Source organism: Ascaphus truei, chromosome 5 (assembly GCF_040206685.1).
Source record: "Ascaphus truei isolate aAscTru1 chromosome 5, aAscTru1.hap1, whole genome shotgun sequence".
Taxonomy (NCBI): Eukaryota; Metazoa; Chordata; class Amphibia; order Anura; family Ascaphidae; genus Ascaphus; species Ascaphus truei.
In genome coordinates, this window is record NC_134487.1 from 14,229,302 (window position 1) to 14,246,240 (window position 16,939).

Consider the following 16,939-nt stretch of genomic DNA (forward strand, 5'->3'; position numbering starts at 1 on the left):
GCACAGAGCATGCAGTATTATTATCTCCCAGTTACAGGTGTACACACTGAGACACAGAGCATGCAGTATTATTATCACCCAGTTACAGGTGTACAGTACACACTGAGGCACAGAGCATGCAGTATTATCTCCCAGTTACAGGTGCACACACTGAGGCACAGGTGGGGGGGGAGGTAGGAGCCTGTTCCTGATCTGAACATTTACTAATGGCTGAACCTGTCAGCATGATGAGGTGGCTAAGGCAGTGTTTCACAATGAGGTCCCCTGGTGTCTCGTGACCCTCTGGCAAGCATGCCGCAGTCTTGGGGAAACGTGCTTTTGGCTGCTTGGCAGGTACACCTTGCACTGCTTGGGGACGTTGATGTTGAAATCCTCCTTCTCTATATGTACCCTGCACACAAGAGGGGAGAAAGGGAGCCTATGCAATATCCGCACACCGCGGGAGGCACCCACTTAGCAGCTGACATGTCTTAGTTGTTTGGGGAGGTTGGAAGGAAGAGGGGAGGACTTTGTATGGGGTTGGGTGGGACGGTGCCGCCTTATGAGGGGAGTGGGACGTTGAGGCGTAAGAGAAGGGGGTGAATGTGAAGTATAGGATTGAGAAAGAGGGTGCGTGCTGTCTCAGGAGGAGGATAAATGTGGGATATGTTGAGTAAAAGGGTGGATATGATGTGTGAGGGTGTGTGTGTGTGTGTGTGTGTGTGTGTGTGTGTGTGTGTGTGTGTGAGAGAGAGAGAGAGAGAGAATGAAAAGGGGATGCATTAGGTCTTATGTGTAGGGGTACCCCAATATTTTAAAAATCCTTCAGGGATTTCCCTGCTCAAAAAATGCTGAGAACCAGTAGAGTAAGCTTTGAATCCATTGGTTTGTAATTAGGACCATATTCATTGGTATCCACTAGATGGCACCAGAGGGGCACAATGTGAAATTCTGATCGTGTACATACTGTAGAACTCACCAGGAGACACAGGCTGGCTAATCACTTAACGGAACTCTTCAAAGATAACTAAATAACCTGATATTATTCACAATCCATCTTCAGAATATTCAATTTATTAAGTCACAATCACTGAAACTGAGACCGGGGTAAAAAGTAAGGCAAAAGAAAACGTATTTAAGAAAAATGTATTTTCACTGTGATTGTTTGCATTTTCTCATCTTTTATATTAACTAAGGAGGTTTGTCTCACAGGGATATTACATGAAGTGATTTATAAATGGACTAACCTTGAGGCTCTTTAGTACAAAACCCACAGCTTTCTGAAGATGCAGAATAGCCTAAAACACACAGACATGCACGAGTTTTACATGCAGGGGCAGAGCCCGGGAGGGCCTTAGCAGATATGGCCCCCGGTAAAAGTTAAAAAGCCTGAGTTAACCCCCCCCCCAGTGTCACCCTCTCCCCCCTCGTGTGTCACACTCTCCCCCCCCACACGTGTCACCCTCTCCCCCCTCGTGTGTCACACTTTCCCCCCCCCCCCACATGTCACTCTCTCTCCCCCACGTGTCAGCATCCCCCATGTGTCAAACTCTCCCACATGTGTGTCACACTTCCCCCCCCCATGTGTCACACTTCCCTCTGTGTCTTACTCCCCCTCCATGTGTCACACTTCCCCCATGTGTGTGTCACACATACCCACGTGCGTGTAACTCCCCGTGTGTCACACTTCCCCCTGTGTGTCACACCCCCATGTGTCACATTTTCTGACTGTGTGTGCTACCATCTTTGCCTCCCACACCATGTGTGTCACACTCTTCCCCCGATGTGTCACCCCCCCCACCGTGTGTCACATTTCCCCCCCCCCCCATGTGTCACACTCTTTCCGACCGTGTGTGCTATACACTCTTTCCCCCGTGTTCACACTCTTCCCTCCCGCCCCCCGAGGGTGTCACCGTTATCTTTTTGTGGCCGCATATGGCAAATAAAATAACATACTGAAGGAAATCTTCATGCTGGTTATTTACGAAGGCCGCCGGGTCCCTGAACCCCACTAATTTCAGCTCCGGGGACCCCCTGCTTCCGGAGATATTTACCTCCAAAGGGAGCGCTGAGCAGTTTTCAGCCTTCTTTTCACATGGGCCAATAGGAGGCTGCACCGGATGGCATCACAGCTTCCTAATGGCCCGGGAGCTCTGAAAAGCAGACACACAGTGAACCCTGGAGTGGCTTCCAGCGCCCACTACGGAAGTACCTCCAGAAGCAGGAGGTCCCCGTAGCTGAAATTAACGGGGTTCAGCTCCAGGGACCCCCTGCTTAAATCCTGAAAATAAAACAGAAAGGGCTTGGATTACCTTCATGGTTACATTTGAAGGAGGACAGTTACATTGTTAATACGTTCTCAGAATGTTGATACAACATGACCTGGTAGGCTACTGTGAAGGTGGCAACTCAACCTATCTCCAGCTTCTACCGCCCCCCGTACTGTGTCCGTGTTGAATATCTGAGTGTTTCCGCTCTGTTTATCTTTCTTACGGCAGACTGCTGCTTTAAAGCCTATTCTATTTTGTTGTTGCCAGGGGGATAATGGATTACCAGGAACCGCTGGTCCTGCCGGAATAATGGTAAGAAGCTCAGTGACGGGTCTGGGTGCCATTGTCCACCCCAATGGGATGACGTCTTTGAGAAGCCCTTTTGAATGCTCCGGGACTTCATTGTGTTTGGGCAGGGGAACGAGGGTCTGACAAAGCTTGGGATGTTTCACCCCTCATTAAAAAAAAATCACAGAATTTGGCTAAATCCCAAGGGATTCTACGAGGAATCCTTACTTATCCCACAGATGAAATTCCCATTATTGGGTATCAATATATGCCAAATCTGTTTGTAGCAAACGCCAGGGGTGATCAGCGTGAAGTGCCAACGTGTCCAACTTGCATACTTGTTATTTGATGCAATTATGTGCAAAATTAACCAATATGGGCAATCGCCTGCCTTTCTGCAAACATTGTCAGTCAAAAACAAAAATGCATGCAAAGCGCACCACAGATTAGATATAAAATAATATTTAATACAATAAATACGGTCCAATAGACCACAAACCAGTGTCACTAAATCATAAATGCAATCTCAATAAAAGACCATAAATGAACAGAGTGAACAAAATGACAAAAAAAAACGAAATAAAACCACAATACAGTCCCACACACCTGGGAAAAAACCCCCCACACAGGTGAGAAAAAAAACCCCAAGAGGTTCTAATTAAGAACAAAGCAAGAAGGGCACACAAGTGCCAGAAAGTACATCCGAAACAATCACAGTGAGAGTTCTATAAGCCTCCTGGTAAATAAAGCACAGTGAGGGGAACGGATACTAACCACAAGTGGTGGCGGATGGCAAGTGTGGTCACGGACTAGTCCGGACAACGTGACCGCACCGCAGATCTTTCCTCTGCGCAAACTTCCTGATCGTTCCCTTCCAGCCAGCTTGCACATGCGCAGAACAACCTCCCGTGACCTCTACGCGTTTCGCACCACGTGCTTCGTCAGGAGAATGTGTCATTGTGATTCAAGGCTGCTTCATGGGTAAACTTTTCAGGTTTTCACAATGTCTAAAATGAGTGGATGTTCCATCTATAGGCTGCGTCCATAGAAGGACAGTCAGCGCTGAGCCGTGCGGACGCTCTGCGATGAGCCCCGTCATCCTCAATGAAAATGTCTTGAGAGGGGGCTCCCGCGAGCGTCCGCAGGCGTGCTGAGGCGCTGGGATTTTCAGACGACAGCAGAACCTGTTTCTGAGCGCACTGTCGGCTGAAAACCTCCAATCAGATCGACGCAGCATTACCGTCACGGCGCCGTGACGTTGACGTCAGCACTTTCGCGGGCTATTGGCTCAGTGACGTCAGTGCCCCGCCTCCCGATCGCGCACGCTGGCTCATCTGCTAGTTCATGCAATCGCTCCTGATTGCGCAGACGAGCCTCAGCGTCAGCACGGAGGAGCGCGTTTCCCCCCTCTACGGACGCAGCCTTAGTAGGCTCCATCTTATTGTGGCACATTGTGTCTGTCAGCACATAACAGTTACCTCCGGCTCCTACATGACGGGATTGTACTTAGGTATAGTATTTTTGCATGCGATGCGCTGACCTCAGGTGAGGAGTTTGTGGGGCCACGTGTGAAGAGTATGTGGGGCCACGTGTGAGACCCTTATCAGTTTCTTTGCTTGCTCAGCCCTGTGCTGAAGGTGTTGGGCATTTCCTCGTTCCCAATCCCTTAGTGGGATCCTTGGCGTCATTTGCCCATAATTGTTATTAATGTTCTGTCTCATTAGGATAACATGTCACACGTGTACTAACCCTACAGGACCTTCCCCGTTCACATCATATTCGGGATGTTTGCAGTTTCCATAACAACTTATTTCTTGCTACAAATAATCTATTTTTTTCTCCTATTCATGTTTAGATACTTATCCTCTAATTAACCCTTTGACACCTGAGTTTCCCAGCTCTGATGCACAGTGAGCACGATATAATGACGGTGTAACCCCTGCTGCTTCATGCTGCCTGCAATGGATCTTTGAAAAGTATCCACCCCTCTTCATTGGAGGGGATCCAAGCACAGGGATCTATATGCTAAAGGGATCTATTTGCTGAAGTCTCCCGCCTGCAAAAATGGGGGCCCGACCCGTGCGAAGAAACGGCACCAGATTTAATCAAAGAAAGGGGATCCCATTGGAAGCACCGGGAGTTCGCAATTCTTTTGCAGTCTGGAGACTTTAGTAATGAACCCTTTGGGTGCCCTATAGACACAGCTACTACGTAAGGGGGTCTCGCACTCCACATTCTACCTGCTCACTGGTGTAGGGGAGATAGCGGGCTGCGTTCCTGTGGAGTGCAGCACACACTCTATCAGGAAGTGGAACGGAAGGGGTGGTGGAGAGTGGTGGCTTCTCTGTGTCTGCTTCTTTGAACTATCAGAGTAGCCCCATGAGTTCCAAATGGTTTGTTCCATTGCTGGCGGCCATATTATTTTATCCCGGTTTGCTGCTGAATTTGGAGTCCATCAGAAGAGACGGTAAGCCTAGTTTTTGATAGAGAGCAGGGTGCTGAAGCGCTGGTCTCTTATCAAAGTCGGTTGTAAAATAAAACACAGGTACAGTATGGGGATTGCATCTTGCGAGTGCAGGTAGCGCGTACAAAATGTTTGCTAATATTTGTTCTGCTGCACACATTCACCATATAAGAACAGTATTATAACGTCTGTAACGCTGGTGACAGCCCGGGCAATAAAGGGACTTGCCCAAGGTTACAAGAAGACCATTCACAGGGATTCGAACCACTTCAACAGCGGTATTCTTACCTTTAAAATACTCTCTCCCCCCAGTACAAATACTTTTATTTACCTCCCTGTACCTCCAGGAGAAGCCAACACTTTCTGCAGTGTATTTCAGGCTGCTCCGGCAGAGAAGGGGTTAAGAGATCCTGGTTTCCCCAGGGGGGGGGGGAGGGGGAGACTTATTTCCAGGAGGAGTGTCAGAGCTGTCGCGGTTACACATGTAAACGCCATCATGGGGTGTCATTGAATTGTTTCTTAGGCTCACGCCTTTGTTCTATTGGAAAATGTATCCCTGTTCCTTTTGTTTTTTTTTATCAGGGCCCAAAGGGATTGCCAGGATTGAAAAGCGATAAAGTAAGTATTATTTCATGCCACAGCCTAGTACTGTATATTGCAGGTACAAGTCACACATATTCCCAAGAGCTTACAATCGGATTTTTTTTTGTGTACATGATGAACAGTGAGATCAAGGGCTGCATTTACGAAGCCAAAGGTGACCTTACAGCACGTACAGCCAGACTCTATTGCAGAGTTGGAGGGTGTCGTGTGAGATAGCACCACTTAGTAACATGGGCCACAGTCAGTTGTATGATACAATTCCCTCCCACTGAGATGTCCGCAGGGAAGTTATTCTAGTCCCACGGTTTTATCCTGTATGGTGCCAGCCGTATTTTATATAACGACTTACACTGCCCTGTCAGTCGAAGTGGAGATGTGTGAATTCTTGCTGTTCCGCTTCACAGATTAATTAGCCATCAAAAATAATTTATTTATTTTTTTTCAAAATAAATAAGGAAAAAAACAACACAATAAAATGTCAGGCGCAGAACGTGGCGGCGGCCGCCATTGAATTCCTTTGTCGGTTCTCTTTGTTGAAATCATTGTCAGCCTGTGGGACAGTGCTAAGGGTCTGTATCAATTAATACCAACTATCAACACTGTGATTCAGTATCTGCGTGACAGAGACAGGTACTTCTCTGCCTTGAAGTGCTTTAAAGAGGCAATCCAAGCAGGCGATTTTTAGGGGGTGCTGGTAGCCGCTCGCTCAACATGGAGGGGATCACGTAACAGCCGTTTTTTTTTAAAGCTCCCGCGTCTGCAGGCCAATAGGAAGCCTGGAAGTCATCTGGTGAGGCTTCATATTGGCACACGTAACCCGGGGGCTTTAAACTTTGCAGAGACCCACTACGGAGGTCTGTATATCGGGAAGCAGGGGGACCCCAGAGCTGAAATTAACGGGGTTCAGCTCCGGAGACCACCTAATTCAAACCTACTGTATGTAAAAAAATAAAATAATTTAGAAAAGTGCATGAATTGCTCCTTTAAGTCTGACTTTCTTTATTTACGCCATGCATAGCTGGTGAAGATCTCATCAGTATAGCAGAAGACATAAGAGCGTCCAACCTTTGGTAAAAGGCCAGTGATCAAATGGGGTCTGAGGTTTTGCAATAGAGAGGAACATGGGCAGACCGGGTGTGCCAAGGTGTTCCATCTGGAGTCAGATTCTATGTTCCCACATCATTCACGTGGGAAGACATGTCTTTGTAAAGAAGAATGGGTCTGGGGTGGATGCTGCCTATATTGCTGCAGTTGGGTCACGTAGAGCAGCTATTTAAGGTCTGGAGGACAGGTTCATCTGATTTAGTTTATGAAAGATTTTCTCTTCAATAGAACTGAATGGGCGCGCGTGGAGAAAGAGAAGAGAATGGTGCCAACCTTTCCTGCCAATCTGTCAGGGGCATCTTAGTCAAGCTTCTTAGCTGTAGTGCAGGTCGGTCGGCTGAAACATGGACAACAGCTCAGAGCTGGCGGATTTGGTGGCACCGGTGGAAGGGGAAATGGTGGAGCACCGTAGACACGAAAGTTGTAAACTGTAATAAGGACCCAGGACATTCAATGTTTAGACCTTTACTCTGTTATGTAAACTGGCAAAGGAGCATACTAAACCAGGACTGGAATATTAACACTGTGGCCTACAGCAGGGGTGCTGAACTCATGGCAAGTATCATAGCCTAACATTTTTTGAAACAACTTTTCTGGGGGAGAAACAGAGTGGCAACCGGAGTTGTCAGAGAGAAGGGGGCATGCCTTTGGAGAGGGAAGACAGAGAGGGGGGGAGTGTGAAGGAGGAATGGGAGGGGGGGAGGGGGAGATAAGTGGGGGGGTGGGTATCCCATTTGGCTGTTGAAGGTTCTCTATTTCGGGCAGTTTTTAGTCCCTTACGGGGAGGGGATGGGCCTCTGACCCGCCAGAGTTGGCTGACGCTCTCTAGTGAGGAGGATCCAGGGTTCCCAGATATCCTCAAAGGCAGGGATTTTTTGTCTAACGATGGCGGTAAGCCTTTCCATAATCATCACATCACCGATTCTTTTTTGATTGTGTTCAGTGCTGGCGTAGCTGTTTTCCTCCAGGAGGCCGCAATACAGCATCTGGCCGCGGTAAGAATGAAGGATATTAATTTCCTGGTGGGCCGGACAATGTCTGGCATTGGCGCGGCCAGCAGGTAGGTCAGTGGTTCAATAGGTATTTCTAGGTTGGTGACCTCTTTTATCAAAATTTGGACCTTGGCCCAGTATTTCACAATTTCTGGACAGGACCACCAGATGTGGACCATGTCCCCTCTATTACCACAGCCTCTCCAGCATAGGTCTGATGCCAGAGGGTAGATCTGGTTTAATCGTGCTGGGGTAAGATACCAGCCAAACATGACCTTGTAAATATTTTCCTTGATTGTAGTACATAGGGAAGTTTCTGAGGCTGCCTGCCAGATTTCTTCCCAAGTCTCTCTTTCTATATTTATATTCAGGTCTGCTGACCATCTAAGCATGTAGTCATGCTGTGTGGGAGTCGTTGAGTGCTCTAACGCGTTATATATTTCCGAGATTAGACCCTTCTGGTGAGTCTTAACCTCGCAAAGGTGTTCAAACTTAGTGAGAGTGGGGTATTCTGGAAGAGGACATGTGGTCCGTACAAAATTTCTGATTTGTAGGTATTTGAATGTGTCCAATTCTCTAATTTTATATTTAGTCTTCCGTTCTTGATAGCTCAGGAGCTTCCCTAGGCTCAGAAGATCAGCAATCGCCTCTATACCCCGTGTGTTGAAGTGGACGAACAGTTTAGATCCACATCCCGGAGGGAATTTCGGGTTGTTAAAGATAGGGTCAGTTGAGAGCTTGTTGAGGAGAGGTCATATTTAAATTTGCATCTAATCCAGACGTCCCACGTGTATCGTGAGGCCTGTAGTTTAAGATTGTGTATGTGCCCATCTCCTCTGTCCAGGCTCCAGAGGCAGGCTTGCAAAGAAGGCATCTTGGCATATTGAGTCTCTATTTTTACCCAGCAACAACGGTCGGGTCTGAGTTCCACATTACTACCTGCTTGAGCTGTGCAGCTAGGTAGTATTTATATAAATCTGGTAACCTAACCCCCCTCTGGATCTCGCGGCCATCAGGACCGATCTGGCTACTCTGGGCCTCTTGCCCTGCCAAATGAAGTGGAGCAATCTGTTCTGTATGTATTTTAGATCAGTTTCCGGAAACGTGGATCGGGAGTGTCTGAAAAAAGTATAACATTCTTGGGAGTATATTCATCTTAGCGGAGATCATCCTCCCGAACCACGAGATCTGGTAACCTTCCCACTGATCTAGATCCTTTTTGATCTTATCCCATAACTTCGGGTAGTTATCCCGGTATAAATCCCGGTAATGCCTTGACACATTAATTCCCAGATATTATGTGTGAAGGGCACCATCTATAGCTAAAATTTAGTTTAAGGAGTTTGACTACGGGATCTGGGAGGCTAAGATTTAGGGCCTCTGATTTGTCGCTGTTTATTTTATATCCTGATACCTTTCCAAACTCCGTCAGTTCCATCTGAAGGTTGGGGAGGGAAGTTAGGGGCTTAGTCAAAGTTAGAATGATATCATCAGCGAAAAGGGAAATTTTGTATAGTTCTTTATCGAGGGGGATACCCTGGATGTTCGGGTTTTGTCTTATTTTAGTCGCCAGTGGTTCGATCGTGAGGGCGAAAAGGAGAGGGGAGAGGGGGCATCCTTGTCGGGTTCCATTGCGAATTTGGAATCATTCGGGGCCTCCACCTGATAGTCTTACTGAGGCTGACGGGTTTTGATATAGCGCTTGGACACCCTTCAGGAACGAGTCTTTGAACCCAAATTTTGTCAGTGTTTGATCTAGAAATAGCCAGTCAATTCTGTCAAATGCCTTCTCTGCGTCGAGGCTTAGTAGCATCGCCTTTGCGCCTGAAAGGTGGGCGTGGTCAACTAGTTTAATGATTTTACGGGTATTGTCTGAGGCCTGGCGGCCCAGGACAAACCCGACCTGGTCCATGTGTATTAGTCTCGGGAGGATAGGATTAAGTCTGTTCGCCAAAATTTTACTATATAGTTTTAGATCATTGTTCAACAGTGAGATTGGTCTATAACTTCCGCATTGGGTGGGGTCCTTCCCTTCTTTGAGTATTATAGCCAGATTGGCGGACGACATTGAAGATGGGATAGGACTCCCTTCTAAGAATGAGTTGAACAAGCTCAATAGATGGGTGGACAAGATGGGGAGAAATTTCTTATAGTAGGCATTTGTAAAACCATCAGGGCCCGGCGTTTTGGAGATTTTTGATGCCTTTACAGCCATTTCTAGTTCTTCTGCTGTTATTGTGGCATTCAAGATAAGATTTTCCTCCTCTGTTAGCGAGGGGAGATCGCAATCTGCTAGATAGTCAGTGGCTGCTGACAATTCCTTTAAGCCTGGGTTAACAGAGTGGGCCCTTAGGTTATATAATTTGGTATAGAATTTGGTAAATTCCTCTGCTATTTTTTTCCCGTTGTATCGAAGCTCACCAGAGCCGTTCCGGATCGCCGTTATTTGCGATCGTTTTTGTATACCTATTAACTTGCTAGCGAGAAGTCTACCGGCCTTGTTCCCTTTATCATAATACCTCTGACCCGTCCATTTGAGAGCTTTTTCTACATTATCCAATTGAATAATTCTTAACTCGCTTCTAGCAGTTGTCAGCTGTTTTTAAATTCTCCGGGAGGGGTTATTTTTGTGCTGCTGCTCTAAACTGATTATTTTGTCAGTAAGCTCCTTGGTTAGTTTGAGCTTAGTTTTTTTCCGGTGGGAGGCAATCGAGATGAGATTTCCTCGGATTGTCGCCTTATGGGCTTCCCACAGGCTTGCTGGAGATGAGACGGACCCTGCGTTTATTCGAAAGTATTCCCTAAGGGATTTTTTGAGCTCCAGAACTGTCCCAGAGTGATTCAGTAAGGAGTCGTTAAGTCTCCAGCAATACGAGATCGACTTCACAAAAGGATTGGATAGTGCCATGGTGATGGGAGCATGATCTGACCACGTGATTGGGCCGATATCTGAGGTTGTGGTGGCTTCTAGAATGTTCTTGGTAGCAAGAAAGTAGTCAATACGGGAATAGGTCTGGTGGGGTGCCGAGTAAAAGGTGTAATCCCTTTGCCCCTGATGTTGTGTTCTCCAAATGTCCAAAAGAGAAAAGTCGCCCATAATGTCTTTGAATTTTTTCCCCAGTCTTTGTGACTGAGTGGAATGTTGTCGTCCTGGGAGGCTCGATTTGTCTTCTATTGGGTTGAGAGCCATGTTTAGGTCACCTGCGATAAGTAGCGAGGATAGGTACTGTGGATCAATTTCTTCCAGAACTTTTTTTAAGAATTCTGTCTGGTTCTCGTTTGGGGCGTATAGGTTAATAAGGGCGATTGCCGTGCCTGAAAGTGAGCCGTAGACTACAATAAATCTTCCCTCTGGATCGGCCTGAATTTTTGTTAGATTAAATGGGGTTCCCTGACGAATCAGAATGGCAACCCCTCTGCGTTTGCTACTAAATGATGAGAAATAGCTCAACGGATACGCATGTTGAAATGTTTTAGGCGGCTCCTGAGATGTGAAGTGTGTCTCCTGGAGGAAAACCACATCACCACCCGACTTCTTTATTTCCTGAAGGGCCAGGCGTCTCTTCCTATTGTTATGTAGGCCCTTAACATTTAGGGAAACAATTTTTAATGCTTTTTGGTGAGACATATTGTCTAGAGCTATTGTTGGCCCGTGGGTGAATTCCCCTCTGGTTGGGGGGAGAGGCTCGAGAGGGAGTCTTGGTAGTGGAAGTTTCCTGCCTTGCAGGGGGATTGGTGTGTATGTTTTCGTTGGGGTAGTGCTAGAAACAAACAGCCAAAATGGGCAGGAGGAGGGGGAGGGTTGGGTGGGGAACTGCTGGGACAGTAACAGCGGGTAGAAGAAGAAAGAAGGAAAGTCGACCCTAATGGGGTCTAAAAGGTTGTAAACCGGTCTAGTCTAAGGACCGGCTGGTGTGGTATAAGACCCTTGGGGGCGGGTCCGGTAACGGTCACCAGCAGAGGCGGGCTGGGCGGACACCCTTAACTGTCTAAAGTTACACCCGAGCATACTTTCTCTAGGGTATCATAGTTAATGAGGCTTCTAGGGAGCCTATTGCCGGCAGGGCAGATAGGATCTATGCGGCCAAAGCCCTGTATCCCTTCGTGTGGGGGAGATTGAGGGGAAGGAACTTCCTTGGTTTTCCCATACAGTGAAGTGTGGGTGAGGTTGGGAATCCGGGAGGAAGGGAGGGGAGTGGGCAAGGGCTGGTGGAAGTGGGGGGATGAGTTGCTGGTATGAGGGTGGGTGCAAAGGGATAGAGGGGGATGAGGGGCGGGGAGAAGGAAAGGGAGGACCAAAAAAGGAGAAGGAAAGAAAAAATAAAGAGGGGGGGGGATAGAGGTGGGAGGGTGAAAGGTCAGTTCATGTACATAACCCCCTTTGTATTCATTTTGGACAGCATGAAGCACGTAAAGTATACAGTACATAATCCTTTACCACCAGGGTAGGTATTACCAACATTTAGAAAAAGCTATATACTCTTGATATCTGTTAGGATAATATTGTTAGGAGTCTTCTCAGGAAAGTTAAGATCCTTGGGGGGGGAGGGAGGAGGGGTGAACAGAGGGGGTGGGGGGGGGGTTGGTTGCGAGAATGGGGGGAGGGAATGAAGGGAAAGGGAGGGGGGGAGGGGGGAAGGGGGGGATGGGGGTATGGGTGGGGGAGTAGCAGGTATGAGGGAGGGTGCGAAGAAAAGAGGGGAGGGAGGGGGGGAGGGGGGAGAGGGATGGGGAGGACAGCAAAAGGGAAGGGAGGGGGGGATCGAGGTGGGTGAGGGAGGGGTCATTTAATGTATATATCCCACTTCGTATTTATTTTGAACAGCAGAGAGCATATAGAATATCCAGTGCGCAATCCTGTACGCCCAGGTAAGGCCGTAGCAGCCCTTAAAAAAGGGCAATAGACTCCTGATACCTGTTTGGATGACGTAGTTAGGAGTTATTTCTTTAACATTCAATCTGAACATCAGGAAGCATATAGAGTATACAGTATATAGTCCTTGGCAGCCAAGTTAGACTTTGACAACATTCAAAAAGAAAGCTATAGGCTCTTGGTACCTGTTAAGATAATGTTGGTTAGGGAATTAGGTATAGTCATCAAACCACATATAAGAAGTACAAAATACATTCAATTGAGTAGGTGTTTGAAATTTTCAATGTTTAGAAGGATCCGCTACCTCCTGCATTTAGTCTGGGTAGTGTCTCAGTCTCCTGTGTGCTGTTGGAGACGGTTTTAGCAGAGGAAGGGGGTAGACTGTTGGTGGGGATGGGGGTGGGGAGGGATTGGTGGTAAGGGTGGGAGGGGGGAGGGAGAGGGGGGAGAGAGGGGGGGGAGTGGGGGATGAGGGGGGGTGGGAAGGGGAGGGGGTAGTGGGAAGAAGGGGGGAGATACGGCATGTGAGTGGTGATTTGATGCAGCAAAAGTGCACCTTTGAGCTCATGTACATAGGAACCGTATGGGTTGTACCACTGTGTATCAGCAGAAGCGACAGTTTGTCTCAGCCTTTGAGTTAGACGTGAGTAAGAACCAATGCTCTATTCGGAGCAATGACAATAACGATAACAACAACAACAACAACTTTTCGTGGAGTACTGAGTCAAGGGGGGGAACATCTATAACGTTAGCATTGCACTATCAGAGCCCCGGGGGTTGGGGGTCCGTTTGGAACATGAATCGAGGGGGACTCGATCCTACGTGAAAGCATGATCTGGTCCCTTAACCCGGTGAGAAGGGCTTTGGTAGGGGTAATAGGAGGGGGTTCCATCAGTTAGTGAGGGGGGGGGGAACGAGGGGCGGGGGGGAAGGGGCGGCTGGGTAGGTGGGGGGGGAGGGTGGACGGAAGGGTGGTAGGGGGGGAGGGGGAGAATAGGAAGGGGGGGATGGGGGGGGCTGGTTATGGGGGCGGGGGGAGGGAACACGGGAGAGGGGGGGGGAGAGAAGGGAGGGAGAGGGTGGGTAGAGGGAAGGGGGGGGTCCTGGGAGAGGGAGGGAAGGATTCGATATCTAATCTTAATTAACCTTCTAGTGGGGGGTAACACAACATTAGGGTAGTAATGGGGGAACCATACTGAACTTAGGGCGATAGGGAAAGACTAAGAAGGAAATGTATGCGGGTACGACAGTTTTACAGACCCTGTCCTTAGGCGTTTGTCCACTGGATGGGCGTGGGCGGGACTGAGAAGTCTTGCGCTTTTGGCACTCTCCCAGAGGGGGAGAGGGAACCAGGGATCCGGTGAAAAAGATAGAAAACCTAGGGAGGCCCCCTCGGCCGAGGGGGGGGGGGCACCGGGCAAACTTGAACTGGGAATGATGTGGGACCCTTCGGATGGAGGTCACTCGGGAGCCCTGGTGTTCTAAAAGAATTTCAGCCTCCGGGTTCAGGTGAAGCTTCCGTTGGCGCCGAATGTGAGCCGCGCACGTTGATGACGTCAGTCGTGGCTCGCCTGTACTCATCGGGACGCTCCGCGGACGGGGACGGCCTCACCGGGTGCCATTTTGTGGAGGAAGATTGCAGCTCGTCTGAGGGATCCACGTGGGCCGGTAAGGTCACTCCAGGCGCCATTTTGAGGAAATTTCGGAGCAAGCGGTGGTGTTCTCCCTGACGGGAACCGAGGTTAGCTGCGGAAATCCGATGTTGGCTGCGCGGTGTCCGTCGTCCGGTTGTCTTTGGTGAGGCTGCTGAATCCGGAAATGAAGAAGGATGCTTCGCGGCTGCGGCTCGGAGGCTTTCCACGTGAGGAGGTAAGGCCGCTTCAGTCGCCATTTTGAGGGAGTTTCGGGGCTGATGGTGGTGTGGTCCCGGGCGGGAAGCTTGATTAACTGTGGACCTCTCCTCATTTGTCCCGGGATTGTGTTTGTTCTGCAATCCGCTCCGAGGCTCTCACAGGTTGGTCATCTTTGTCTTGGTTTCGGTTACCAGCTGGGTGGGCAGATTGGAGGGACTACACATGAAGGCCCAGGGCTTTTGCCAGGTGTTCCATGTCTTCTGGGTGCCGGATGGTAAGGAATTTACCCTTGTGGGGGATAATCAATTTAAAAGGAAATCCCCATTTATATTTTATTCCTTTCTCGTGGAGGAGTAACGTTAGGGGACGCAGCGCTTTGCGTCGATCCACTGTCAACTTGGAGAGGTCATTATAACCCTGAAGCGGTTCGCTTCGGAACGTGATCGTGTCTCTCTCTCTGCTAGCTCCTATTAGTTTGTCTTTAGTGGAGTAGCTATGGAGTCGCACGATCACGTCCCGCCGGCGGTTGGGGTCCTCAGAGCGTGGGCCCAGGGCTCTGTGCGCCCTATCAAGTTCCATATCCCGGGGATCGAGGTCTGGGCATATGGAGAGGAAGAAGTCATTCAGGTATGCTCGTAGATGCGTGGGCAGTACCGCCTCAGGGATGCCGCGGATCCGCAGGTTCTGGCGGCGATCCCTGTTTTCCTGATCTTCCAATCCGTCTCGGAGCGTATTTATTTCTTGGCCCAGACGTATAATCTCATCGTCGGCCTCCGATTGGTGGTGTAAGGCGTTCTTGCAGACCCTGGATATCGTGTCTAATTTCCGCCACCGCATCCTTTATATTGGCCTGTAACGATCGTTGGAGCTTGGCGTGGAGCTCCAACAAATATTCCTTCGTGATCCTCCCGTCTGGGGAAGGGGGGGTCTCAGTAGGGCTTGCTGTGTCTGAGAGGCCTTGTTTGCCTCGTGGGCCCAAAGCCTGGGCGCCATCTTGCTGTCTACCCCCCGCCTCAGCGGGCTGTTTTGCAGGGGTGAAGAACCTGCCAACCCCCTGAATCGGAGGATTTTTCCCATTATTTGCCATCCCGCTGGTTTTAGAGGGTCGTCAGGGGCTTTTTCTGGGGTATTTGCCGGGGGTAAAAGGTCCAAATTCAGCATTTATTTAGGTGGGTCTCCGGAGCTCAGCCTTTACCCGTCTGTCCTGGATGACGTCATCGGCACGCCCCCCGAAAACGTCAAATTTTTAAGGATTTACAGTTGTTTATAAAAAGCCAAAAGCGGTGCAATTCCGGGGCAAAACAATTGCATCATATATGTATCAAACAAAAAAAAAATCTTATTGTTTTCACTGTGATGTTTATCTTTGATATGCCTGGTGCAGTTTTCATTCCCCATCATTTACCCACATTTGCCTGGAGACACAGGGGCCTATGCAGAAAGGGCCGAAAAATTGCATTCGCCAGGGTTTCAATTCGCCAGGTTTTTGGCGTGTTAACCTCGCTGTATGCAGGGAGGGCCGAATCCCTGGCGAATGAATGCGCCACCACCATTTGAAATCATGGCTATTAAGCGGTGGCGAGACGGCTGCCTGGCGAGAAACTGCCGAGAAGCCGTCCCCTGGCGAGTTATGTCTGCAGCAGAGAGAGATCCGCTGCTCTCTCTGCGCAAACATCGGCACATTAAAAATGATTGAAAAACCATTTTTATTGATAGTGTAGATGTGCAGGGGGTCTCTGGAGCTGAACCGCGTTGTTTTCAGGTCGGGGGACCCCCTGCTTCCCAAGATACAGGCCCCTTTATGAGGTGCCGGTATCCCTCTGCATTTTAAGGTCCCGATCACGTGACCGACCGCGGCATGTAAACCAAGCAGAGGGATACCGGCACCCCATAAAGGGGCCTGTATCTCGGGAAGCAGGGGGTCCCCAGACCTAAAACTAAAGCGCTTCAGCTTCGGAGACCCCCTGAAACTCTACATTATAAATAAAACACACATATCAATACACAATCGTTCCTTACCTTAGCGGCTATGTGCTACGTTAACGAAGCAGCATCAATGTATTTTTAATAATATTGTACAGTGAGCAGGGGGTCTCTGAGCCACAAATCAAAGCTCAGGGGACCCCCTGATCCTGCACAATATTATTAAAAATACATAAATGCTGCTTCATTACCATAGCGTATAGCCGCTAAGGCAATGAAGGGTTAAGGCAGAATAGCATGTTTATTTGGGACAATTGCCCCCAATAAACATGGCAATAAACAACATACACTGGCGACACACTTTATTTGAGCTCGGCTAGTCCCACGAATTCGGGTATACCCGGGTGTATTGAGGTTTGTGACTGTTTTCTGCCCGAGTGCATTGAGGTATTTTCCAGGCAGGGATTGAAGCATTTTATTCCCGCTGGCTGCAATACTGCACAGTATATATATATATACTGCATTACAATTCATGAATTTATGCCATCTGGTAGACACGCGAAGCATTGCAGCCTATTAAATCCTAATCA

At 48.7% G+C, this 16,939-nt stretch overlaps 1 protein-coding gene across 1 annotated transcript in view; it reads left to right on the plus strand.

Annotated features, from left to right (window-relative positions):
• LOC142494625 (uncharacterized) overlaps nucleotides 1–16,939 on the plus strand; it is a 439,963-nt gene that overhangs the window by 284,801 nt on the left and 138,223 nt on the right. Inside the window, exons 83-84 of the mRNA XM_075599056.1 lie at nucleotides 2,517–2,561; nucleotides 5,584–5,619. Coding sequence (XP_075455171.1) covers nucleotides 2,517–2,561; nucleotides 5,584–5,619 — 81 coding nt within the window. The remainder of the gene's footprint in view (nucleotides 1–2,516; nucleotides 2,562–5,583; nucleotides 5,620–16,939) is intronic.